This window comes from Lynx rufus, unplaced genomic scaffold, assembly GCF_022079265.1.
Source record: "Lynx rufus isolate CCGP_SWC_20201006 ecotype Redwood Valley unplaced genomic scaffold, mLynRuf1.p SCAF_7, whole genome shotgun sequence".
Classification (NCBI taxonomy): Eukaryota; Metazoa; Chordata; class Mammalia; order Carnivora; family Felidae; genus Lynx; species Lynx rufus.
The window spans coordinates 275,953-303,847 of record NW_025814889.1 but is presented as its reverse complement, the minus strand read 5'-3'; the positions used below and the strand labels follow the sequence as shown (position 1 = coordinate 303,847).

Genomic DNA, 27,895 nt, shown 5'->3' with positions numbered 1-27,895 from the left:
GAAGGAATGTGTCTTTTCCACCGTTACACTAAACATAGGGTTTCTCACTCGTGGGCAGCGTGTGCTGTTGTGTATCCGTGTCTTACAGGCGTGTATCCAGGTGCTTCCTTGCTTCCGCACACCCTGTCCCTTAATTTCTTTGTCCAGGACCTTGCTTGGCCTCCTCGTGCTCCTTGCTGCTGCATCTTGCTGGTTTTTAAGATCTGTTTCTAGTGGCGTCTTTGATAATCTGGTACCTGAATGATTTCTTTTTCCACGCGCATGTCCTAGGACAGTTTAATTAGCAATGTGGACGCCAGCCCCTGGGAATGAGTATCTGTGTGGAGTGTGTGTGACTTCCACCCATCTGGTTGAGAAGGTCACACCCTTGAGCCCTGAAAGGCTGACGTCTCACCGCTGTCCTTGCTTCTAGGCACGGGGCCTGGACTTGTCCCGCGTGCGGACCTGTGTGGTCGTGGCAGAGGAGCGGCCTCGGATAGCGCTCACCCAGTCTTTCTCAAAGCTCTTTAAAGACCTGGGTCTCCACCCGCGGGCCGTGAGCACCTCCTTCGGCTGCAGAGTGAACCTGGCCATTTGCTTGCAGGTGGGTTCGTGGATCCCTAAGTGCCCCAGTCAGAGTGACTTGTAAATGTCAGGCACACAGAGTAGTGGGGGTAGTCTCCTCGGCCGACGCTGAGCTACGCGTACAAGACACGCTTTAATCAAATGCATGTGATTGGTACGCACTTGTTTGTGGTTTTTTTCTTTTTCTTTTTTTTCACTCTGCGTTGGTCAGTAGCCATGACTCATAACTAGCATTCGTAGAACTCATTCTGTACGAAACAGTTTAACTTTCGTTAACGTGAGTAGCAGTTGGCCCAGACTCCGCAAGTCAGGCTTTGTAAAGATGCCATACTAGACGCAGGTTTCATTGTGGCAAGAAATCCTGTACAGGCAGTAATTTCTGTAGGAAGAATGCCAGGTACTTTAGCGGACTTGGGACTTGGCTGCTGGGATGGCAGTCTGGAAATGATCAGTCGTGATTGGCTGCACCTCTGTGGCATAGGTGTGAGGCAGTCCTCGTAAGATACTCTTGTGACAACTGTGGCTGAAAGCCCACCTGCGACCATCCTCACTACTCCTTTCTTTCTTTGAACCCTGAACCCTGGCACACCCGTCCGTGGAGATTCTGTACCGGGTCAGGGCTGCCTGAACACGAGGACAGGGAAGCCACATAGGAATTCCATCACAGGGCACAGCTGTAGACTTTGTTCCTCGAACATATTGAGAGATAGAAACGCCAGTCACAGCAGGTGCTGGAAGGGGGCATGTTGACACAGGTCTCCTCCCGACTTGCCCACCCACTGTCCTGCATTTCTGACCCCAGAGGTGGTTGCTCACAGTCACCCCCCGGACCTCAGAAAGCTCCGGGGCGGCCGCGTCCTCACCGGCACTCTGGGTGCTGCTCTGCCACGGATATTGGCCAAGGAGGGCCTCTTGCCATGTGACTGGTGTGATGTGATTGCTTCAGAAACATTAGCTGCAGATGGGTCTTGTCTTTTCTTTTCTTTTCTTTTCTTTTCTTTTCTACTACATCCAGAGGGGCATTGCTATCGTGGGCATGGTGCTAGTTTGGAATCTTGGCAGCATCTTGAAATATTTTCGTACATTTTACGTTTTTTTCCACTTGTTTGTTTGCTTTATTCTCAACTCATTTTCAGCCACTTTTCTTTTTCTGAATGGTTAGTATCAGTGAGAGTCGGCAGAGATCAAGCATATCCTAAAAAGCAATGCAGGCTCATGGTCCCTTGCCAAAACACGTGGGCCAGGTATGCTTCAGGATGGAGGGGTTTTCTGGCTTTGAGGAGGCAGCACCCCATCTTCACACACAGCAGTGTCCCTGCAGCTCAAGGGAGGGCCCCCAGACAGCAAGGAGCCTTGAGTCACCTGAGTCAGACTGTACCCTCGTTGGGCATTTCCTTATAATCCGTGAGGTACAGACTGAACATGCAGAGCCTTTTTCAGTAAGTGAGTGAAGCGACTTGGACACGGGGGTCAAAGAAGGCCCCCCCCAGCAGGTGGTATCTCAGCAAAGTGCCCCAGGAAGCCAGAGAGGCAGAAGCCTGAGGCAGGGCCGCTCAGTGGAAACAGTTTTCCATGAGTCGTAGCACAAGTTACAGCAGGCGTGGGGGACGGCTGCGAGCAGAGCCCACGGTCCGAGGGGACACCCATGGCTCCCGCTCCCACGGCGTTTCTGTAGGGCTTGACCCACAAGTGCCTAATGAGATTTGTCAAACACACAACACTGAAGCTTATGAATGTTTACACACATAAGGGAAATACCCTGAACGTTTCTGAATTTCTTACGGATTGAATATTTTTATAAAGGAGTATTTCAGAAAAACAGCAAATACAGATTAGCCGGTAAATAAATGATTAAGTCCATAATTCCATTTACCCAGAAGTAATACCATTAATGCCTTGGTGTAAAACTATCAAAAGCACAAAAAGCTGTAATCCTCCCTCAGTTCCAAGTACTGGACTTGAGTGTGTAAAGGCGTTGGGCGTTTCAGTTTTCCCCTTGGAGCAGAACTGGCAGAACCAGCAGCACACGTGCAGTCACTGAGCGGGGACGCTTGTCTTCCGCTGACGCGTTACTGTCCGGCACGCCTTCTCAGGAGGACTGACGGCCGTCCTCACTGTAGGCCTGCCAGTTGGCGCGACGTCCTCTAGACCAGCCCCGGCGGGAGCGGGAAGGAGCCTCCCCTCTGCCAGGTGCCTAGTGGGTGGGGAGGGACCCTGCCAGATGGGGTGGGGCCTCGGCCGTGCAGTCACGGGCCGTGTTCTGTGGGGACACCTGCCACGCTCTTCGGGGGAAGGCCGAGTCACACGGTGGACAGGTTTTTATGACTGCAGACTAAAGTGGGGTCTTAACGTTACATGGAGATACAGGGTAGGGGATCGTTTTTACTTTGCAAGAATGGTTTTCGTGGATGGCGCGCTGACTCTCGTCATCTAGCCCCAAGCATCCCTCCCAACTCTGCAGTTTTACGCTAAAGGCCATTCTCCACCACAGAGTCTGATGCTTTTACTCCTGGGCCCCGTGACTCGTGCTGTTCTTGGCCTGAACTGCACTTCTGCCATCTTCATGTGACGAAAACCTCTCTCCGTGGCCCTCTGAGTTCTCGAGCTGCTCTGACCTCCCGTGGCACTTCACCCCTCACACCTGACGCTTTCTGCCACGGCTTATCCCTTTGTAAACAGCTTCTGGTCCCGCAGTCAGTGAGGGACTCAGCCCAGCGCAGCATCTCATGTGGTCGCACAGCTGATGCTCAGAGCTGACTCAACCTTATCAAAAGACCAGAATTCGATCCCTTTAGCTGCGGATACCAGTCACTTTGGAGAAACCAGGCGCGGTTTTTTTGTTAAGAGTCCAGCCTCCGGTGTGAAGTAGTTCTGTGGCAACGATGAGTCCCCTCCGCAGTGAGCCCATGGCGTGAGTGTCCACCAGATCGAAGCCATGGCCTGGCTGTAGCTCTCCCTTGCCAGCGAGAATCAAGGGTTCCCTGTCCCTCAGTGTAGTTAGCTCAGGTCGCAGGTCCCGGGCCTGCAACTTAGGCGAGAAGACGTTCACCCTCAGGACACAAGCGTTCTCTGACCAGAGTATTGGGCCCTGCGGTTCCAGGTAGCATCTGGTTGGATCTCCCCACACCTCACTGGGGGTAAGTTCATCATTTTGTTCAGATGGAGGAGACTGAGGCTCAGACAAGTTAAGTGAACGTCCCCTGTCGACCAAGCAGGGAGGTAGAGACAGGGCCTTCACTGCTCACGGACCACATGATCCAAGCAGGCTCGGACAGTGAACACCGGGAGAACCTGAGTTGTTTCTAATGGTGTCCTCCTCTCTAGTGTCTTAAGGCAGACCCGCTGTTTCGGGCGACCTGAATCGGGCACTGTGAAAGCCGTGTTTTTGTGGGTAGGAGGCCGCTGAGGGAAGCGTTCTGGTCTGTTGCTGTGGGGGTGGGGGGCCTACAGGGAAGGCGTCTGGGCAGCTCAGAGCAGTGCTGGCTGCTTGCTTACGCTGCTGCGTGAAGCCCTGCATGATTTAAGACAAAATCAGGAAGATTGACAGATGGATCATTGTCAAATATACAAATGGGCAAGTACAAAAAATTTCGACGTGAGACCATCACAAAAATAGAAAATTGAGGTATAATTTCCATGCTGTTGACTCAGCACTTCCGTCTCAGAAGCCAAGTGATTTATTTACCCGCTTACTGTTCCGAGGCAGGACCTGCCACTTGAATTAGTTTGGCACATCCCCCTTGAGCCTCACGTCCTAGCTCAGTGGTGGCAGAATGGACCCATAAAATTAAGTGTGGCTGCCTTGGGTTTTACACGAAATACTGGTATATTGTAGACAAGAAAGAAACGCAGAAGTATGTGCCATTTTTTATACTTAGAGATGACATTTCCCAGAACCTTTTGCCATAAAAACAGCTTTAAAACGATTTGGATTTGTTAAATCTATGACAGAAGCGGACATTAGGTCAAATTATGACTTCTCAGTTTAATTAAGTTTGACATAAATTTCGCTTAGTGCTGTTAGGAAGTGTCACGTGCTTATTAACCTCTTTTGAAAAAGACGTCACCTCCGGTCACAGTTGCTCTTGTCAGAAGTATAAGCTGAAAGGTCTTCGGTTGTATTCGAGTAAGAAATTTAGCTCACTGCAACAGAAAGCTGAACATTCTCCTCCCCAGCAGAAAGAAGGGAGGGAAGATGAGGTCATCTTTTTTCTAAGACTTTAAAGTCACCTTAAGCAGAAACTTTGATCTTTACTATATTTTAGAAAACTAACAACTATCTGGGAGGAAAACTCATTATAAATAGCTGTATGGGACTAAATCAATAGTCACAGTTATAGCCAACCTTAAATCTTAAAACTCACAAATGCGGGAGAAATACAGCCACTGTGATAATGAAAAGTGAAGTCACTGATTGTTGGAAAGGAAAAAAAAACCAGGAAGCTCAGAGGCCAATATAAATCTTAAGTAATTCTCAAACTAAAATTAATAGCTATAATACTTCCATTAGTTTGAGCTGTCCATTCATTGTTCCCCCTCCAGTGCTTTTAGATGGAGCAAAATAAAAATAAACGAGGGGCCATAGGGGGTTGTATGCTCCCTGGAATTAGTCATATTCAGTGGAAACTCACACACCCTTTCCTGCTGATCTGTGTTGTCCCAGATCATGAAGATGAACACTGGAGACCATGGACCTGTACTGGTTACCAGTGCACCAGTCAGTGTTCTGATTTGCACGCAGCAGGAACCTTCTTTGGCAATTTAAATGAAAATGCATTTACCAAGACACCATGGGTCATGCTCACAAGCAGCCCAGGAGCTCGAGGACCTGGGTTGGGACCACGCACCCAGGAATAGCTCATGCCCCAGCGCCGTTCCTGGGAGGACACTGGTGTTGTAAACTGCACCACTGAGCGGCTGGTCCTAGATGCCAGCCCCACTTCCAGCACATCTGCAGGGAGCTCAGACTTTGGAGCCGTGAGTGGACACGGTTACCTGGTCACATGCTGGCTTCTGGGGTGGTGGGGAGGACAGTGTGGGCCGTTCTTAGTTACTACACAGAACGGGGGCCTTGTATCCCTCACAGCTCCAAAGGTAGGGGGGAGGGCCCCCCAAATACAGGAAAAGGGTTCAGATGGTTGGTGACCAAAAGGGGTGACTGATTGCTGTTTCAGCCTATCCCTCTGTCTGGCCAAATCAGCACATACTCTTTGTCCCATTCTTACATGTCGCCTGCCCCCTAAAAAATTCTCCTAACGTGGCTTTCACTTTTAGAACCAGTAGTAACACACCCGCCATCTGTCCAAAGAAGAAATGAGCTGAAGCGTCGGCACTTGAGCTATTTCTAGGTGGTAGCCCTTCCCTTGCTGATAGTGAAGCCATGCACTAGGTTGTAAAGTCCACCACCACGGACGGACGGGCTCTGTAGGATCATGGGCGGAGGGACAGGGGAGGCACATTCACGCGTCCCTCTGTAGGGCTGCTCTGGGCGTGTGCTAGGCATGAAGTGACCACGGTGACAGGCAGTTGGCGTCAGACCTGCCGCTTTCCACGTGTGTCTTCCCCTCTGGACACTCTCGAGCTTTGGGGGTAACCACAGGGAGAGCGTAGGGTCCCAGACACCCTGATGGGCTGTCCACCTGCAGGTGAATACCTGTGACCACCTCACTGTCAGTTCACTTTGGCTTGAGTTGGTGCATTGTCAGTCACAGGAAGTTCTAGGTTGTAGCCTGTGCCTTGAACCAGGAACATGGGCTTAGGAGCTCGTTGGTCCTTCCACTTGAGCTGCGCTCACAGACACAGCCACCCTGCTTCCCAGTCTGCATGCTTTCACGCTGGGGGGACTGGCAGCCGTCTGTCCTGAAGCCTTCATAGCACTTTGTCTTGCAGGGTTGAGAGCAGGCAGCCTGGGCCTGTGGCCCATATGGCCAGTCTGCACAGCCCTGCTCTGCCAGCATAGCTCCAGGCAGAAGCAGGTGGCATGTGAGCCAACGGTCATGGCTGTGTTCCTGGGAAATTCTGCAAAAGCAGGCAGGCTTCTTCTCTGCACGTGGGTTTGCTGACCTTGGTGAAAGTTAGCCAATTAACTGGTTAGTCAGTACGCGGCACGGACTGCCACAGTCTGGCCTGGCACGTGAGCTGGATTTTCACTACCTCTGGTCCTAACGGACCCACTCATTTCCCTGCCAGTCTCTCACTGCGGCCACTCCTGATACCAATTTCTGATTCAATCAAATGCTTAATACCAACCACAGAAACCGGCTCTGCTTGATGTTAGTAAAAGAGACATTTATTAAAAAGAAGTCTGGGCTTCCATTTTTTACTAGGCTGTAGAAGTCACATTCCAACCCTAACAATTAAAAAAATCCGGTTAATATATACAAGTTAAAAGGTTTTATGATCCATCAGAGAGCTGAAGCTTCCAGAAGCGTCAATGAACCGAAGTCCTCTGTGGAGGGAAGAGACCCAAGTTTTCATCCTGGCACAGGAGCGGCAGGAGGAATTCGCCAGAGAGACCAGCCAGAGCCCTGATGCGGCATGTAGTGTGGGGAGGAGGGTGAAAATCCCAAGGAGCACGGCTCCGTCACTCTGCATCCCTGCACCAGCCCTGTCCAGAGGGGTCTGCAGGGCAGGAGAGCCGAGAGAATCATCTAAGGTTCTTCAGGCCTCCAGTAAAAGCAAAGCAGCAGGATTCTGAAGCCTCAGGAGGGGCCCTGGAAGGGAAACCATTTCCTCTGAGAGGCTGTGGGCCTTCCGTGGGTGGGAAGCAGAGGGACTGAGGGCTGAGCAGGGAGCAGGAATCGAGTACCTTCCTTTGGGCAGCCCCACGCTGCTGGGTGCAGTACTCTTGTACTCTGAAGATGGAGGTATGTCAGGAGCACGTGCCTCCCGGTCCCCTGGGCCTTCACCAAACACGGCACGTTTGCCTTCCAAAGGCTGGATGTTGGGCTGCAGAATGGAGACAGCTGGGGAGAGGCTGGACAGAAGGGAGAACCACCTCATCAGGCAAAAAGCTGGTGTCCAGAGTCTCAGATTCCAACTCTTGGTCCTGCCCTGTCATGAAGCCAGCATTGAATGGCACCTCGCTGGAGCTGTTGGGAGAGCCCAGACCACCTGCAGCATACTCACTGAGACACCCAGACGAGGTCAGAGGAAGGTGTGCCCTTTCCAGGAGGAGCGTGTTTGTTACTTCAGTCTCCACTGGTCTTTTAAATGCAATGCTTGCCTTACAGTAAAAAACCAAAAGACATACAGAAAGAAAAGGAAATCTAGTATGTGGCCATAAGAAGAAATGGTCAGTAGAGCAGACATGCTGGAATTACCAGCAGCTCTAAAATAACTGTGAAATGTATGTTAAAGGATCTAATTGAAAAGGTATACACCTGGCGTGAAGAGATCACCAAAAGACAGAAACTACAAAAAAGCAAATGGAAATGCTAGAAATGTAAGCTGCAGACATAGGAACAGAAGATTCCATATGGTTCCAGCAGCAGGGGAGAGGGCCAGTGAGTAAACTTCAGGTGCCATCAGTAGAAACTCTCCCAAGTTGAAAGACCAGGAGAAAAGGAAAGATACAAAATGGACCGGTCTCTGAGATCTCTGGGGTGACCTCAGGTTGTCTGACTTCATGTAGTCTGATCCCAGCAGGGGAGGGAAATGGGACAAAGAGCAGTTTGAATACATAATGGTGAGGACTGATGAGAGGTGTCAACCTACAGACTCAACGTCTCAGTGAGCTCCAAGTAAGTAAAAACACACCTGGTCGCATCCTCATCAAATGCCAACATTAGAGATGGTGTTAAAGCGGCTATAAAATGCACAAAGGACAAGAAAAGACAGAAACAATACAAGTCAGAATCCAGTGGAGTGCTATCTTTAAAGTGCTAAAACCGTTTATCCAGTGAAAGTGCCTCTTGGGAAGAAAACAGATTCTGTAGACAGCGCAAAGCTGAGGGACATCATCTCAGCAAAGTCTGGCTGAGGTGCTCAGGTAGAGCATCACACGAGGCAGGTCAGACATGTAGGAGGAAGGGAAGAAGGCTTGGAAAGGTAAACACAGGTAAATGTTTGATCTTTTTTCTATCACTGGATAGATATGTAAATACCTTACATTTCTTTAAAGACTATTAACTACCCAACACACAAAAAGACAGCTGAGGCCTCTGAGCCTGAGCAGAAGCAGCACATGGGGCAACAAACCTCGGGGCAGGCAGGGAGGCAGACAGAAATACGCTGCTGTTCATGGTCATAAAGCAATCTTATGTGAAGGTGGGTTGTGATAAATTATGCAAATTTTAATGTCTACCTCGACAACTAAAACAAAATGGTCAATAGAGCAGGTAAAACGCTATACCCAAAATACTCTGTGCCGGTGCGGGGCGGGGGGAAGGAAGAAAGGAGGAACAAAAACAAAAGGGACCAGGAAACAGTTATATCAACAGTTACATTAAATTAAGTAGGCCAGTTAAAAGGCAGAGATTGTCAGGCTAAAAAGATTGAGCTGTATGTAGTTCCAAGAAGCACACCGTAACTTTGAGGGTATTGACAGATTGAAAGTAAACACAAAGTCTGCAAAAGACGAAACAAAACAGATGAACATGGTGCGGGGGGGCGGGGGGTGCAGGAAGAGGGGGAGGGAAGGAAAAACAAGATAATAACAGAGAGGGAAGCAAACCTTAAGGGACGCTTAACTACAGAGAACAAACCCAGGGTTGCTGGAGGGGAGGTGGGTGGAAGGATGGGCTAAATGGGTGATGGGCGCTAAGAAGGGCACTTGCTGGGATGAGCACTGGGTGTCATATGTAAGAGATGATCACTGGGTTCTACTCCAGAAACCAGATACCACATTGTATGTTAACTAACTTGAATTTAAAACAAAACAAAAAACAATGTGTTAGACATAAAGGTTACCAAAAAGTGAACAGGTGTCCATTTCATGATAGTTAAAGGGTCAATTCACCAGTAAAACGAAAATCCTAAATGCATATGCACCCAAAAACTGAGCTTCAAAATACGTGAAACAAAACTGACAGAATTCAGAGGGAAGGGAGATAAATTCAGAGTCATAATTGAAGACTTTACATCTCTCTCCCATTAAAAATCAGCACGTAGAAGATTTTAACAACACTGTGGCCTAACCTGATGTAACGGAAGTTTAAGAACACTGTACTCAACTTCTATGGACTGGATTGTATCCCCACAAAGTTCACATGTTAAAGCCTTAACCCCGTTATGAGTTTAAACAGAGGGCCCGCAAAAAGGTAATAAAGGCTGAAGGAGGTCATTAGAGGTGGGGAGTTAATCTAATAGGGTCGGTGTCCTTACAAGAGGGAGGGAACTCAGGGCTTACACCCTCCTGCACACACAGTGAGGAAAAGCCACGTGAACACAGCAAGAAGGCAGCTGTCAGCAAGTCTGGAAGAGCGCACTCACCAGAACACAACCTTGCCGGTTCCTTGGTCCCTGACTTGTAGCTTCCAGAACCATGAGGAAATAAGTTTCTGTTACGGCACACAGTCTGTGGTATTTTGTTATGGCAGCCCAAGCAGACTCAGACACCAGCGTCTGTGGAGTTGACATTTCTTTCAAACCTGAAAAATTCTCCGAGAAAGACTAGAGAACAATTTTCAATGACTATTAAAAGGCTGCAATCACTGAGTATATTCTCTGTGATGTAATTGAACTAGTAATCAATAATAGGAAGATGGCCAGAAAATCCTGAAATATTTGGAAATTAGCACACTTATGAATAAGCCATGAATTAGAGAAGTCATGCGAAAAATTAGGAAACACTTTAAAAGGATTGTTAATGAAAATATACAAGTTTTGTTGGTTGCACCTAAAGAAGTGTTCAGCAGTAAATGTTTGTGTTAGGGAAGAGGAGAGTTTAAAATCTATTTAAGCTTCTACCTTAAAAACTCTAGGGAAGAGAAAAAAATTAAAACCCAAAGTTGAAAACAGAAAATAAAAATGTGGAAATGAATTAAATAGAAAACAGACAAATGGAAAACTCCGTACAATTAAAAATTGATTCTTTACAAAAATAAATTTGGCAAACTGCTACCAATACTGATCACTAGGAGAAGAGAGAATAATATCACGTGCTGGCAAGGGCTGGGGCAATTTTTGAAGTCTTTGTGCATCACGGTTGGGGTGTGGGACAGTGCAGCAACTTTGGAGAACAGTTTGTAAGTTTCTTGTATGGTTGCACATGGACTTCCCATATGACCCAGCAGTTCTCTCCTGGGTGTTCACCCAAGAGGAGTGACAGTGTACACCCTCTTCAGGGCTTACACACAACGTGTATAGCAGCTTCGTTCATAATCATCAAGACCTGGAAACAGCTACATATCTATTACCTGAGGACAAGGCACAGGTTGTAGTCTGTTTATGCAGCAACATATTATCATCATCATCATCATCATCATCATTACTGTCATTGTTCTATTATTGAATGGGAGGAATAGACTCCTGCAGGGAACAGCATGGACCTCATGAACAATTTTCTGGGTGAGGGAAGCCAGACACAGAGGTCTGCATACTGTATGAGTTTGAGTTTGTTTCCATGATGTCCTGGATAAGGCAAAACTGTAGGCACAACAATCAGATCAGTGTTGCCAGGTGTTGAGGGCCAGGGGAAGGAATTGACTGCAGAGAGGCAGGAGGGACTTTTGGGGTGATGAAACTTGTCTGTGTCCTGTGATGGTGGTTACATGACTATATATTGGCTAAACTCAATCAACCTGTAAACTTAAGGATGAATTTTATTGCATGCAGATTATACCTAAATATATCTGAGAGATCAGGAGTGAGGGAGGGGGGAAAGTACATGTAATAGGGATGGGGATTTCTTCTATTGGCCAAGATGGAATAGCAGGGTCCAGATTTATCCTCTCTCCTGAAACAAGCAAAGAATGGTCAAATACACGAAGCATGACACTAGATACCAGGGAACAAAGAAGGAAAACCTTGAGAGAAGCAAGGTTAGCCCTGTGATTTCTCCAGGTCACTGCTTTGAGACAGCTTCCAGGGCACAATAGACAAGGGCTGAGGGAAGACAGAGCCTGGTGAGCTCTTTGAGTGGAGAGATGGAGCTGAGTCTGAGGAGACAAAGGTGGCTACAGGTAACAGGACAGGGTGCTGCAGAGGAGAGAGACACGGAGAGCTCTGGGGATTCACAGAGGACCTGCCTCAAGTGTTTGTTTGTAGAGCATCCTCAAGTATCCCTCTGAACACCAATCAGCATCAATCCTGTTATAAAAGTACTCAAAACCATGAAAGAACCAGCCAAAAGGACTGTAGTGAATACTGCTTGTTCCCAGCAGCTACACTGAGAATCTCATAATTCATGAGGCACTGGTCAGGTCCCACCTAACAAATATTTAAAGCAAGAACCAGGAAGATCAAGCTCTTTCCAAGTAATTTGACTTAGAACAAAGCTCAAGAAGATTTATAGGGATTAAAAAATACCCAGCACCCAGTAAGGTCAAATTTAATAAATGTCTGATACACTATTAAAAATTACACAAAACAGGTAAATACCACAGTGAGGAGAGAGAATAGTCAATCAAAACTGAAGTAAACTGATGCAGATGTTAAATTTACAGACAAGGACACTAAAAGAGTTATTTTAACTATGTTCCAGATATTCAAAAAGTTAAGAAGAGTCATGGAATGTTAAAGAGGGGGAAAAAGCCAATTGAACTTCTAGAAAGGAAAACTACAATATTTGGGATGAAAAATATAATGATGGAATCGATGGCAGAAGAAAGTATTGGTGAACTTGAAGACATAGCAATGGAAACTTTGCAAAATAAAACATAGAAAAAAATTTAATGGTAAGAACATCAGTGAACTGTGGGGGTAACTTTAGGTGACTTAATATAAGAAGCTTGGAGTCCCCAAAAGCGGAAGAAGGAGTCTGTACCCAGAAAAAAATATATGAAGAACTATTTTAATTTTGATGGAACTATAAACCCACAAATCTCAAAGCTCAGCTACCTCCAATATAACATGAAGGAAACCGCTTACGTTGCTCAAAACCAGTGTTACAGGGAATATCTTAAAAGCCTCCAGATGGGGGGAAAAGGCAAGTTGTGTACAAAGGAACAATGATAGGGATCATTTCATATTCCTTATCAGAAATGATGTGAAAAAGACAGTCGAGGACATCTTTACAGAAAGAAAAGAACTATCAACCTAGAATTTTACACTCAGTGGGTATATCTTTCAAGAACACAGGCTAACTCCTTTTTTTAGCCACAGGAAAAAAAGCTGAGGATTTACCATCAGCATACCCACACAGGAAGACATACTAAAATCCTTTCAGAAAAGAAATGATACCAGATTGAAATCAGGATCCCTACAACAAATGAGTGGTGTTGGAAATGGCAGCTGCATTGGTAAACATATAAGACTTTTAGCACTACTTAAATCTCTTTAGAAGATTATGGATGGCTTATACAGAAATGGTAATATATGGTGAGTTTTATCATATGTGAAAATCAGTATGACAACTGTCCAGAGGTTGGGAAGGGAGAAATGGAAGTATAAGGTCACAGGGTTTCTATACCATACATAAAGTGGCGTAATATCACTTGAAGGTAGGCTGTGGTAAAGGTGTGTGCCATAAACCCAAAAGTGACCATGAATTTTGTTTTCTTTAAGCAGGTAATAAACTAATAAGCCAACAAGGGAGATAAAATGCACCTATAAAGCAATACTAAATACAAAACAAGTCTGAAAAGAAGGGCAAAAATATAGATGGAATGAATAAAAAAAGATGGATTTAAACTTGACCACGTTAGTAATTCAATAAATATAAATGGTCTAAACACCCCAAGTAAGATGCAGAGATCATGATATTGGATTTTTAAAGAGCAAAACCTAACTATATGTAGCCTACAACAAACACGTTTTAAATTTTTTTTAATGTTTATTTATTTTTGACAGAGAGACAGAGCATGAGTCGGGGAAGGTCAGAGAGAGAGGGAGACACAGAATCTGAAGCAGGCTCCAGGCTCTGAGCTGTCAGCACAGAGCCCGCCGCGGGACTGGAAATCACAGACTGCGAGATCATGACCTGAGCCAAAGTCTGATGCTCAACCAACTGAGCCACCCAGATGCTCCCTTTTTTAAAAAAATTTTTTAATGCTTATTTATTTTTGGCAGAGAGACAAACACGTTTTAAACACAAATAGATTAAAAGGAAAAGGACAGAAAAGTTGTACCATACTAACCTTAAAGGAGAGCTGAAGTGGCTATATGATTATCTAGCAATATTAATTTCAAAACAGAGAATACTGCAGGGATGGAGAAGGTAATTATAAGAAGGTAATTTAGTATATACAAGAAAGAAAGTGAATCTACAATCCAAAACCTTCACAGGAGAGAGAGAAAAAAAAAAGAATGTCTAGGCTCAGATGATTTCACAGAAAAAATACCAATCCTAGAAAAACTTGTTCAGAAAAGAGGAAAATGGAACACTGTCCAACATGTTTTATGAAAGGAGCATAACCTAAATACCAGTATCTGACAAAAATTCTCAAAGTGGGGTGCCTGGGTGACTCCATTGGTTAGGTATCCAACTTCAGCTCAGGTCATGATCTTGTAGTCCATGGGTTTGAGCCCTGCATCAGGTTCTGTGCTGACAGCTCAGAGCCTGGACCCTGCTTCAGATTCTGGGTCTCCCTCTCTCACCGCCCCTCCCCTGCTCATGCTCTGTCTCACTTTGTCTCTCAAGAATAAACAAACATTAAAAAAAATTCCCAGAAAGTAAAATCCAGGCCGGTATCCCACATGAAAGAAATTCTCAACAAAATACTAGCATATTAAATGCAGCAACATATGCAAAGAGTAGTACATCAGGAGTACCTGGGTTGCTCAGTCAGTCTAGCATCCAACTCTCGATTTTGGCTTGGGTCATGGGCCCCACATTGGGCTCTGTGCTGAGTTTGGAGTCTGGGATATTCATTCTCTCTCTCCCCCCTTCCCCTGTTCGTTCTCTCCCTCCCTCTCTCTCAAAATAAGCATTTTTTTTTTTAAGTTAAAAGTGCATCCTAACCAAACATGTTGTAGCTCAGGAATACACAGTTGCTTTATCATTTAAAAACAGTGTGATTCATATTAACAGAATGAAGGAGAAAAATAATATAGTATGATGTATCCATAGATGCAGGAAATGCATTTGATAGAATTCAGTGCTCATTCATGGGATAACTAGGAAGACAATCTGAGAAAATTATTCAGTCTGAGCTAAAACATAAAAAAGCTGGAACCTCATACTCAGTGGTCCACTTTGAGAGCTTTTCCCCTAAAATCAGGAACATTAGCATTGTATTAGAAGTCCTAGCCAATGTGATAAGGCATAAAAAGCCCAAACTCTGGAAGTGGAGAACTTGTTTTTTTTCAGACTGCTGGATAGTGAATGTAAAAACTCCCATGGAACTACGAAACTACAATTGCTAGTGTGTGAAGTTACAAAGACACAAAATAAAATTTATACATGGCACCAAAGCAGACGCTCAGATCAATGGAACAGAATAGAGAACCCAGAAATGGACCCACAAATGTATGACCAACTAATCTTTGATAAAGCAGGAACTAATATCAAATGGAATAAAGACAGTCTCTTCAGAAAGTGGTGCTGGGAAAACTGGACAGCAACGTGCAGAAAAATGAACCTGGACCACTTTCTTACACGATACACAAAAATAAACTCAAAATGGATGAAAGACCTAAACGTAAGATGGGAAGCCATCAAAATCCTTGAGGAGAAAGCAGGCAAAAACCTCTTTGACCTTGGCCACAGCAATTTCTTATTCAACACATCTCCAGAGGCAAGGGAAAACAAAGTAAAAATGAACTATTGGGACCTCGTCAAAGTAAAAAGCTTCTGCACAGCGAAGGAAACAACCAGCAAAACTAAAAGGCAACCAATGAAATGGGAGAAGACATATCTGATAAAACAACATATCAGATAAAGGGTTAGTAGCCAAAATCTATAAAGAACTTATCAAACACCCAAAAAACAAATAATCCGGTGAAGAAATAGTCAAAAGACATGAATAGACACTTCTCTAAAGAAGACATCCAGGTGGCAACTGACACATGAAAAAATGCTGAGCATCATTCATCATCAGGGAAATACACATCAAAACCACAATGAGATACCGCCTCACATCTGTCAGAATGGCAACATTAACAACTCAGGCAACAACAGATGTTGGCAAGGATGTGGAGAAAGAGGATCTCTTTTGCATTGTTGGTGGGAATGCAAGCTAGTGCAGCCACTCTGGAAAACTGTCTGGAGGTTCCTCGAAAAACTAAAAATAGAACTACTCTATGACCCAGTAATTGCACTACTAGGCATTTATCCACAGGATGCAGTGTGCTGTTTCAAAGGGACACATGCACCCCCATGTTTATAGCAGCACTATCAACAATAGCCAAAGTATGGAAAGAGCCCACATGTCCATTGACGGATGAAGATGTGATATGTACACACACACACACACACACACACACACAATGGGGTACTACTCGGCAATCAAAAAGAATGAAACTTGCCATTTGCGTCTATGTGGATGGAACTAGAAGGTGTTATGCTAAGTGAAATTAGAGAAGGACAGATATATGAGTTCACTCATATAAGGACTTTAAAATACACAACAGATGAACATAAGGGAAGGGAAGCAAAAATAATATAAAATAGGGAGGGGGACAAAACACAAGAGACTCTTAAATACAGAGAACAAGCAGAGAGTTGCTAGAGGGGTTGTGGGAGGGGGGATGGGCTAAATGGGTAAGGGGCATTAAGGAATCTACTCCTGAAATCATTGTTGCCCTGTACGGTAACTAACTTGGATGTAAATTAAAAAATAATCTTTTTAAGTTTAGACATAAAAAATTGTATTTCTATGCATCCTGATGTTTATGGCAGTGTTATTTACAGTAGCCAAAATATGGGAACAGCTCAAGTGTCCATTAGTAGATGAATAAAGAAGATAATATGTGGTATATATGTACATACACGCACACAATGGAATACTAGCCATAAAAAGGAATGAGATCTTGACATTTGCAGCAACATGGATGGATCCTGGAGGGTATTCTAACTGAAATAAGTCAGTGAAAGACACATACCATATTATTTCATCCATATGTGGAATTTAAGAAACAAACTAACATGGCGAGGGGAGGGGAAAGACAACCCAGAACACAGAATTTTTTTTTGAGAGAGAGAAAGAGCAAGAGCATGAGCAGGGGAGGGATAGCAGGGAGAGAGAGGATCTCAAGCAATCTCTGTGCTCAGTGCAGAGCCTGACTCAGGGCTCGATCCCATCAACCTGAAATCACGACCTGCGCGAAAATCAAGAGTCAGACCCTTAACTGACTGAGCCACCCAGGTTCCCCCCAAAACACTGACTCTTAACTATAGAGAGCGTCTGACGGTTATCAGAGGGGAGGTGGGGTTGGGTGATGGGGATTAAGGATGCACTTGTGATGGGCACCAGGTATTGTGTGAAACTGTTGAATCACTGTATTGTACACCTGAAACTACTATAACACTATATGTTAACTATACTGCATTTAAAATACAACAAAAATACAGTCTTTCTATAGAGTAGCAATGAACAACCAGAGAATGAAATTTTTAAAATGCCATTTATAGTAATACCCAAAACTGCAAGTACTTAAGAATGAAAGGCACACTTAAAGGTGTACACTAAAATCACAAAGTATTGCTGGAAGAAATGAAATTCTAATAAATGAATGGATGCGCCATATTTATGGGGTGGGAGACTCAGTATTTTTAAGATGACTTTTTTTCCCCCAAAATTGATCAGTCTCATCAAAATCTAAGAAGGCTTTCCTGAAGAAAGTGACAAAATGGTTCTAAAGCTGTTACAGAATTGCAAAACAGGATAACCAGTCTTGAAAAAGAACAGTGTTGGAAGGACTTCCCTATCTGATTTCAAAACTCGCTCTAAAGCTGTGGTGATCGACACGATGTGATAGTGGCATCGAGGGAGACCTGCAGGGAAAAGCAAAACAACAAAAACAAAGTAACCTGAAAAAAAAAAAAAAAAAGAATCCAGAAATAGACCCACCATGTTACCAAGTCCATTGAATAGGGAAAGAAAAGGTTTTTTGACCAATGGCCCTGGAACGGCTGAAGATTTATATGGGTATGAGTAACCTCAATCCCTTTCTCGGACCATACATGAAATTCAGCTCTAGGTGGATCATAGACATGAACGTCCGTAATGAAACTTCTAGAACACAGCTTCCACGGGCGCCTGAGTGGCTCAGTTGATTAGGCATCCGACTTTGGCTCAAGTCACAGTTAGTGAGTTCGAGCCCCGCATTGGGCTCTGTGCTGACAGTGCAGAGCCTGGAGCCTGCTCCGAATTCTGTCTCTGTCTGTCTCTCTCTGCCCCTCCCCCACTCAGGCTCTCTCAAAAATGAATAAATGTTTAAAAATTAGAATAACGCTTCGAGGATACAAAAAGACTATGATGTGGGATATACAAAGATTTCTTAGGGCACAAAACACTAAGCATAAAAGGAAAACAATTTACTGGACTTTATCAAAGTTAAAATTAATTTTAATATATTAAAGATAATTAATAGAAGAAATACAGACTGGGAAAGTATATTTGTAATAACATATCTGACAAAGGACTTGTGTTTATATATTTTAAAAACTACAACAACAAAAAGGAAACCTATTAAAATAAGCAGCAAAAGGCTCAAATGAGCACTTCACAGAAGGAGCTGTACAAAGGACCAATGAGTGCATAGAACATGGTCAGCATCTGTAGTCATCAGGAAAGTGTGGATTACAACCCCGTGGTGTGCTTGTGTAGACAGCACATGCTCTAAAATCAGGACAATACCAAACCGGTGAGCACAGCCCCTGCGGGGTGACCTGTGGATCTGGGAAGCATTCCATACTCTGTGTAATTCCTGAAGTCCTTCCTACCTCGAAGAAAAAGGAAACGAGTCAAAGCACAACATGCCGTATTCAATTGAAATTGTGATTTTTCACTACCAAAAAAAAAAAAAAAATTGGTGATTCCATTTCTCACCTCCTAGAATAATTAAAATCCAAAAGGCTGACAGCACTAAATGTTGGTAAAGCTGCGAACCAACTAGAATCCTTATTCATTGCTGGTTGGAGACACATCGAGCGCTTTTTATAAGTGCATTTCGGCCCCGTGAGCCAGCACGTCTCCGTGCGCGCCCAAAAGATACTAAAACACGTCTACAAACATATTTGTACAAATAACATTTGTACAAGCCTTTTCGTGACAGCCCGGAACTGGAAATAACCCAAATGTTCAACAGCAGCAGGATACAAGAACGTGTGATAGAGGGCATACTCACACGATACGTCCCCCAGAACTTGGAGGAGCGAGCTGCTGGTGCAGCGGAGGATTCCAGAATCCTCACGTTCAGTGAAAGAAGCAAGACTCAGTGCGCACTGTATTACTTTGTATGCAGTCCAATGACAGGTTAAACTAGTCTCCGGTGTCAGAAATCTCAAAGCTGCAGCCTCTTAGGGTATGGAGTGAGGGAATTTGTATACACTGCCTGGGGTGGTAGTTACAGGGGTGTATGCGGTTGTCAGAATTCACGTAACCAGATAGGAAAAACCTGTGTATTTTGTTGTGTGTAAATTGTACCTCAATTAAAATGTTGAAGAAATCATCGTTAACACCCAGATTTGCTTGGAGGGCCAAACGTCCTGGCTGGGGTCCCGCAGGCAGGAACCCTGCTCCAAATGCAGCTTCCAGAGTGGCCAGTGACGAGCCCCTGTGCTGTGCTCAGATGCCCCTGCGTGCTCCCCGGAACCCACCCCGGGAACCTGCCTTCCGTGACCTCCATTTATGGAAAACTTCCTCCAACACGCAGCACAGTAGATACGCCCAGCACCAGTGCTTTGGAATTGTGACTGTTCCACACATTTCCAGTGAGCAATTTCTTACTTAGGCTTTAAGGAATTTATTACTTCAGCTTTAAGGGGCTGTGTGCTAGTATCAGATTGTGCTAACTGTGGTGTGTGAGTTGCTTATTAGTTAAGCACTGCCTGGCTGAAGCATTCAAAGTAAGTTCCTTGTTGGGGTTTTGTTCAGGGTGTGCGTCTGTATAACTTTAGCTGACCTTGCGATATAACTCATTTGTTCAATTAGTGCTTAATGCCTGACTGATAACTGTACCTCTAGAAAAAATGATTTTTAGTATGAATATGTCTGTACATGACATGTCTATTGTACAGGGGAACCTTAGAGTGAGTCCTTTTTCCTGATTAATATAACTTAAAATTTAAACATGCTTTGTTTTCATTTCTGAATAAGCTCGATTGGAACGGGTGCATTTTCTTTCCTGCTGGTGCTTTCTGCTTGATGCTCTCTAAATTCTTGAGGGCACTTTTACCCATTTGGGATCTCCTTAAAGCTCCAGCTTGCATCCTTTGGCAAAGTGAAATTAATTTTGTGACAGTGAGGAAACTTTGCTAGATGTACAGTCCCTCACACATATCTTGAAATCTCGAACTTGTGTACCTTAGGGCTTTTGAAGTTTGGAAATACCTATACACTAACCCTTTACCTATTCCTTCCCATAGCCCTCGTTGATGCAGTACACCGCTTTTGCTCCTGGTGCTGAGTTGTTCCCTCTGTGCTTACACAAGTTGGAAAACTCATTCCTAGTCATACGTATTGTTCTCCGAAATACTGCCTTGAGCCATCGCAACAAAATCTGTGAATTAAAATAATTTAGAGGGAATACGGGCTTATTTTGCTCCAGTTAGACTCTTAAATACGGAGAACAAACTTGGGGTTGACAGGGGGTGAGGGATGGGCTAACTCGGTGATGGGCATGAAGGAGGGCACTTACTGGGTGTCACATGTAAGAGGTGAATCACTGGGTTCTCCTCCTGAAGCCAAGACTGCACTGTATGTTCACTAACTTGAGAATAAAAAAAAAATATGTTTGCGATTCAAGGAATCGTGAAGGGATTTATTTAAAACATTGCATTCGGCTGGAATAGATCCCAAGTCCCGGGTTCCTTTGAAGCGCACATGCCTTTACCTGGTTCTTTCTTCGTGTCCTACGTCAGCTCCCTGTCAAGAAGGCAGCAGCCGTAGATACCGGTGGGAGGCAGTGACAGGAGGAGGGAGCCCTTGTTTTAAACCTGGAACCGTTGCTGTTTTTCTAGGCTCGCCCCGCCTCCGTGTTGAGCAGTGATAGCTTTCCAGTCTGGCTTTGTGTGCCACTGCCCACAGCCCAGGAAACCCAGCTGATGACTACTTTTTATCGCTGCTGTCATGGAGTCCGGCCAGAAGTGGTGGTTGCGGGGTGGGTTTGGCGCCAGTGGCTGTACGTCAGCGCAGTGCTCGTGGGATGGTGTCCACTCTGTGCTTCTGGGCACATCGGATCAGACCCCTCGGTCACCTGGGGAAACACGTGGCACTACGGGAGCTGACTCCAGGCGCTTTCTGGAGTGTTTCTGTCATGCCAGTGTAGGTCATTTAAAAGGGGTAGAGGCGGGCACCAAAATCATGGAAGATGAGAGAAAAATGGAAGGCAGTGTCTTTGAGGGGTTGCCCCAGGGTCCTGGGAAAACCCTCATCAGACAGCTGACCTGGACCCTGTGCAAGCCTGGTGCTTGGTTCCTTCGTGGTTCAAGTGTACTCTGGCCTCTTGCATCCTGCCTTGTGGATGAGCAGGGCTAGGCACCCTGATTTTAGATGTAAACGTGTCCAGGCTCTCCTTCGTGATTGTCTTAGGAGACTTAGGGCCGCAGTGGACCTTGAACAACGTGGGGGCTTAGGGGCGCAGACCCCCGCACAGTGGAAAATTCACAGAACTTCGGACTCCCCCCAAATTTACTAATAGCCTGCTGTTGACCAGAAGCCTTGGTGATACCATAGACAGCCAATTAACACCTATTTTGTGTGTTATGGGTATTATATACTGTATTCTTGCAGTAAAGCAAGCTAGAGAAGCAAAAGTGTTACTAAGAAAATCATGAGGGGAAAGGAAATACATTAGCAGCACTGCCCTGTATTTCTCTGAAGCAGCCCGCATGGAAGCTACCCTGCTTAGTTTAGACCTGTGCTGTTCAAGGGGCAACTGTGTTTCAGTGAGGGAACGTTCAACAGATTGGGCCAGTAAGATTCATATTTCCAATTGCCTCAGAAAAGAAAAGAAGCTTAGAGCACCATAAAATTAAACTGTCTGGTAATACCATCGACCTCATGTATGAAAGAAACTACTCGGGTCTGTGTGTCCATGATCAGTCATTCTGTGGCTCTCTTCCGTTGCTCTGTGGGTATGTTGACATCTAAGATTTTTTTCTTTTTTTTTTTTCTTTAGCCTTTAATGGTACAGTGATTGATTTTAACGATTTCCATATTTGACATTGTTTTTGATCTTCTTTTTACTTTGTTCCCTGCTTTTTGCGTTCTCCCCGCCCCCCCTTCCTCATCCCATTTTAATTGTTGGGTTGTTCTGTCTGCGTGTCTGTGTGTCGCTTCCCTGTGGTCCTGTTGGTGTGGCGTTCTCTCCTTTCTTCTTGTTCCCGCCCTGCTGCTGTAGCCCCACAGGCTGTGGAAGGCGGCCGAGCAGGTAGGGGACCTTCCTGTACGTCCACACCAGTGCCCCCCTCCCCGCCGTCTGGTCAGCTTCCAGCAGTGGGACAGACCAGAAGTGGAGTGCGGAGCCTGGCTGGGGTGTGCGGGCCGCGGGCGGAGGACTGGCACCCGGCATGACCTGCTCTCCCAGACCTCTTCGAACGTCGCGCACTCGCGACAGACACTTCCGTGTGCACAGTCAGTGGTTTCCCTGCCGGTTTGGGGGTTCTGTCCGTTTTGCTCCACTTCCTGTGTTTAGTGACCCGTTTCCTGACTTGTTTGCTTCCGAATCGGCCTTCGGTGGCACTGTGTTCTGCATTACTCAGAACGTCAGAGCCCTTCCCCACCCAGCGCTGGTCTGTGACACGGCTCCCCCGGGGAGTCCCAGGTCTGCATCACACGGGGTGGAAGCTCCTGCCGAGGCCGGCTGCGTGTGCTGCTCCCCATGTCTGCGGGGGGAGACCGTGACCAGGAGGGGTAGGAGCAGCACGTTTTAACGGAGGTGTCTTTACCTTAGTCTCGTGCGGCACATGGTTAACATTTGCCGCTGGGGAATCTTAGCATACTTCTTCAAATAAGTTGTGAGGGCTGTGGCACTTTTTGGAAACGTGTTTGGGGCCCCATCTTTTTCTACCCAAGGTACCACACTGCCTTCCCAAGAAAACAGAGGTAGAATTTGGGTTTGTAATATAGCTTTGATTACGTAGCTCTTACATAGAAATCGCTGGTGAGAAGTCAACCCAGCATGTTGTGGAGGGATTCACGGTGCCGAGAGAAGATCTGTGGACCCCCCTGTGTTAGATAGCGCAGTTCACAGGGTGCTCCCGGGCTCACTGGGCTGTTGACACAACACACGGCCTCCCTGACCTATGTCCCAGACAAAGATGACCTCCCTCTGCTGGAGGAGAGCCAAGGCACAAGCAGGGTCTCCTTCTCGAGCTGTGAGTTCATGTCATGTGTTCTGCTTCAACATCCTGACCTCTAAAACTACTTTTGGGGTGCCTGTGGTGGGAACTTCTCAGCAAACGAGGCTTCCATCCCTGACAGCCTGCTAGCCAGACGTCTGGGCAGTTCCAGCCCTTTTCCGATGGGCAAGACGTGTGGCACGTGTCTTTTCCTTCTTATTTTTGTAAATGTGACTGATAGTTCAGCTGTGTGAAAGTCCAGCATAACCCTAGTAAGATGTTCCTTTCAGAACTGAGGTTATCAGACTGGAAGTTAGCAGGCATCTTGGAGGGAATTGTGCATTTAGTGCTTTTAGGTGGAGATTTTAGCAAAGAAATGCTCGCTAACTGGTAGGAAGCACAGCCCCGGTTCCTCCCGCACAAACTTGAGCTAACCGCACTGTCTCCTTGCTTGCAGGGGACCTCGGGACCTGACCCAACCACCGTGTATGTTGACATGCGAGCTCTGAGGCACGACAGGTACGATGCGCTTCCGGGTTTGTGTCTTGATGGCCCCGCGTGCAGGGCTGTCGAGGGGGGAAGGAGCTCGGTGTCCGTCCTGTCTGAGCATGGTGGCCCCGGGCCAAGCAGGAGAGCTGGGCCAGCCTGAGCCGCGGCATCCCTCTGCTTGTGCTCTGTTCCCGAGGGGCAGGCGACTCTGTGCCTGGACCCTGAGGTCTGCAGCGGGGGGTGGGGGCGGGGGGGGGGGGGTGACCACACATGCTGCTCTTCCTTCACCATTCTGGCTGGGGACAGAGTCACACCTTTTCAAGTCCCCAGTGCTCCGCCCACGTTCCTTTACTTGAATTGTAATTTTTTGTGAAGACGTTTCTGTGGAAAATTAAAACAGGACTGAAGTTACCTTCTGTGAAGCTTCCCAAGCAGCCTTGAGCAGAAATGAAAGGGGGTCCTTTGTAAGTTTGCCTCAGACTGGGAGGGGGCAGTGGGGGGCGTGGAAGCAAGGTGAGGACCTTCCCGGGAATTTCCTCCCCAGCCAGGAGGAGGATGCGCTGCCTTTCCTACAGACTCCCCCTCAAATAGACTGTTTCCTTTTGGTAACGAGGGGCACGCCCGGTCATTGTTGCAATGGGACAAGTGAGCGTAGACCTCGTACGGGTGTGACCCATAAATGACCAGTGGGGGCCGATGGATGTGTGGTGATGGCCAGATGCCGCATGTCTCCTTCCCTTGCCTACGAATGTGTGTCCTCGTGTTGTACAACAGTGGGAAGAATGGAGTTTGTGGTCACAGCTGGTGGCCTGGGCGTGCTCCCGGAGGAACACGGAGTCGTCGTGTGGGTGTGTTGGGAGCGGGCTTGTGGAGACTGAGGGGCGGCCCGTGCACGCGCCAGCCAGCCTGGAGAGGACCACCCCGACTCTCATGGGCGTTCCCAACAGGGCTTGTGCCCCGTGGATGTTGGGCTGTGTCTGCTGAGCACAGTTCGGGGAGTAGGGTGGCCAGCATCCAGGAGATGGGGGCTGGGGACACAGACGAAACTCTCCTGTTGGGCACAGTCAGTCCCCCACGTGCAATCGCAATGGGCTGATGTTGGGAGGCACCACCTGTGTTCAGCCAGCCACGTCCCACCTGGCGCCCGGGGCCCTCGTTTCAGACCCTTTTGTTCAAGGGGCACCAAGGTTAGAGCCCTCTGGCGGAGGCCCCTCCCGGAGGCCGAGGGCAGAGACTAGCACGTGCCCACTGCCCCTCACCGGCTACCCCGCCACGAAGTCTCATCTGAAGCATCTTCATGGTTCAGAAACTTGGCTTTGAGGCGTTCACGTAACTTGCTCCAGGGGCACATACACATTTTCACGTAGTAACTTCTGGGCTTTAGGACAAATCGACTTTCCCCCCTAGAAAAGTAACCTGGAAATAATATTGTGATATTATGCCTCTTATACCTTCTTGGACGGGGGCTCGTCCAAGAATCCCTGTTTGAGTAACGCGCCGTTTTGCGTGTGGCCTGGAGGTCGAAACACACGGGGAGCAAACACCTGGGTCAAACCACGGCCCTTTCCCCCAGGAGGGTGGCCTGCAGTCACGGAGCCATCAGAGCAGAGGCTGTCATCTTGTATCCACGGGTCCCAGAGCATCAGGGGTGGTGGGACTCGGGGGCTGAGTTTTCTTTCCTGGAGAAGAGCAGAACGGTAGCCACTCCCTGCGGTGCCCGTGACCTTGCCTTCCGAGGTCCTCGGCATATCTTTCCGTGGAGGAAACGTGCCACGAGGCAACATGAGGTGGAATCAGGAGTGGGGGTGTGGCTGAGGGGGGTGGGGGCGCCTCAGATGCAGGAAGCGCTCCGTGGAGACTTACCGGTTCTCCGACCCTGGAGTCAGTCCGGCGGCCTCTTAAGTGACACTTCTGTCCTAACCTGTAATCTCAGGTGCTTTTCTCTGACGAGGTCATCTGAAAATGAAGGAAACGTCCTCGTGAACCTGCTGGCAGTCGCACGTTTCAGAGAGAACTGGGTGGTGCTGCCGATCACCGTGGCCCGTGGTCACGTGGATTTGTGTCGGGGCGCCCAGCTGGCTGCCGGGGTCAGGATGCACCGGAGGCACCCGCGTGTGCCCTGCCCAGGCCGCTCCCAGGAGAGCCCAGGGCTGCACACTTGTCGCTCTGGTTTGGCCGCCCGCCCGCCAGTGACGCTGTCTCACGTCCTCGCCTCTCTCCCCTGCCATCCAAAGACACAGGTGGCCCAGAGCGGAGGGAGGTCTTCAGACCCCAAAAGTTTCGTGCTGGACTTAGCTCCCCTGCCCCTCTTTCCGTGTTTGACTTCCGGAAACCAAAGCCAAGCGGCCCTGGAACCTGACGGAGCCACTCCTGCAGTGAGGCCTGTCCCCGGAGCCTCCCTGCGGGCGCTTTCTCGGGGTCCTTCGCTGCCTCTTCCCGAGGGCCGACTTCCCACGACCTGTGACCTGTAATCGACCTTCCAGCCAGGCTGTGGGCCGGTCAGGGTTCCACCCGGGCCCTGCTTCTCTGAAGCAGAAAACCTCCGTGGCACCTCCCCCTCACCTGTCAGGTTCCTGCCTCCCGGGCCGATTCTCCTCCTGTGCGGTGAGCCATGCTCCCGGGGCCTCCGGTCTCCACGCCAACCCCCGACTTTCAAGTCCAGTCCAATTCAAACACCATCAACCCTGAATATTCCCTAGAGAAGCTGTCCTCCAGCGTGCAGTCTCTAGCCTCACTTCTGACCTTTGTCAACATGTGACACGTGTGCCCTGCGCTGCAGCTGATGGCGACGGAGAGGCTCTGCGGTCCAAGTGAACGGGGTTCACCTCTGGGCAGGCCCTGTGACCTCAGTGTCCCTGTGCTCAGAGTGGGTGTGGTAAAGCCAGCCTTCCCAGGGACCCGTGAGGCCACAGCACCAGGGTGACCGGGGGTCCCGTCAGGGTGCAGGTGAAACAGAGCTTTGAAAATATTGACTCTCTGTCTTGTCACCATTAGTGTAAAAAAAAAAAAAAATGGGGCTCTTGTCCTGACTTCCACTGTATGAAGATTCAGTTGTGGGATTAATTACTCTTCCTGCTGCTCTAGAACACTCACTGGGAGCCCCAGGGCACCTACATAATTATGATCTAATTAACTTGGAGAGGGTTAGCCTGTCAGCGTGTTAAGTGCAGTATCCCCAGAAAGAGACTGCGTTCTCATATGCACACATGGAAAGACAGGTGACAAAGGACAGCCACATTGTGGAAACCTGTGATCAAATAGATTTCCCGAATTGATTTGATTTGTACTGGACTTTCTGTGTCTATTTTTTTATTTATTTTGATTTTTTTAATGTTTAGTTTTGAGAGAGAGAGAGAGCACAAGCAGGGGAAGGGCAGAGAGAGGGAGACAACAATCCGAAGCAGGCTCCAGGCTCTGAGCTGTCAGCGCAGAGCCTGATGCGGGGCTCGAACTCATGAACCGTGAGATCATGACCTGAGCTGAAGTCGGACACTTAACCAGCTGAGCCCCCCAGGCGCTCCTCTGCCTCTGTTTTTAATTCCCGTTGTTTTCTATGAACCACAGTGTTTGGGAGGTCACCATGGAGAACGTTTTTGCCTCAAGTGGCAAGGATAATCCTGCTCCTACTTCTGGAACAAATTTAGTTCCACTGTGCACAAGGGAAATGATGGCATGGCTTCGGGACTACTTAAAAATGACTGTTTTTAAAATATTGTTTCTAATATGTTCACGTAAGATGAATTCATGGTCTCTCAGTCACCTCTAACTGGATCTTTCCTTAAGCACTTGGATTTTGCAGACTTGAGATAGGACGGGGGGGGGGGGGGGGGGGGGAATTTTTCCAGCACTGAAAGTAATAGTTTTAGGAGTTTCATCTTATGGATACAATGTTATCATAAAGCTTTCTTAGCTTTCTTAGCTTCCTTACTCCTCCCAACCTGAAGTGCTAAGTCTCAGGAAAGCAAGGATAGTCCATTAATCCCTGGTCAGTGGTTAACCAAGGGTCAGCATCCCGTGGGAAGTAGGCACAGAACAGAAGTGCATAGGTGGGCTTGTGACTCAGTCTGTGGCAGGAGGGGGCTGGATGAAGGCAGACCAGCTGGAATGAGACCCTTCTTTTGATCGGCTCCTGGTATGATTGGCGTGAGCTTCTTCGCAGAACCTCACATTACACTTCTTACTGAATCTCTGATTTCTGGTCCCACGGCCCTCTATGGCTGTCCGGGAGGTGTGCCGGGCACCTGACTTGCCCAGACCCTTTGTGGACTGAGCTGACCCCAGAGGTTCTGCCTGGAA

At 47.2% G+C, this 27,895-nt stretch overlaps 1 protein-coding gene across 1 annotated transcript in view; it reads left to right on the top strand.

Annotated features, from left to right (window-relative positions):
* Positions 1 to 27,895, top strand: part of DIP2C (disco interacting protein 2 homolog C) — a 156,955-nt gene that overhangs the window by 105,125 nt on the left and 23,935 nt on the right. The window contains exons 27-28 of the mRNA XM_047066628.1: positions 413 to 583; positions 23,568 to 23,629. Coding sequence (XP_046922584.1) covers positions 413 to 583; positions 23,568 to 23,629 — 233 coding nt within the window. The remainder of the gene's footprint in view (positions 1 to 412; positions 584 to 23,567; positions 23,630 to 27,895) is intronic.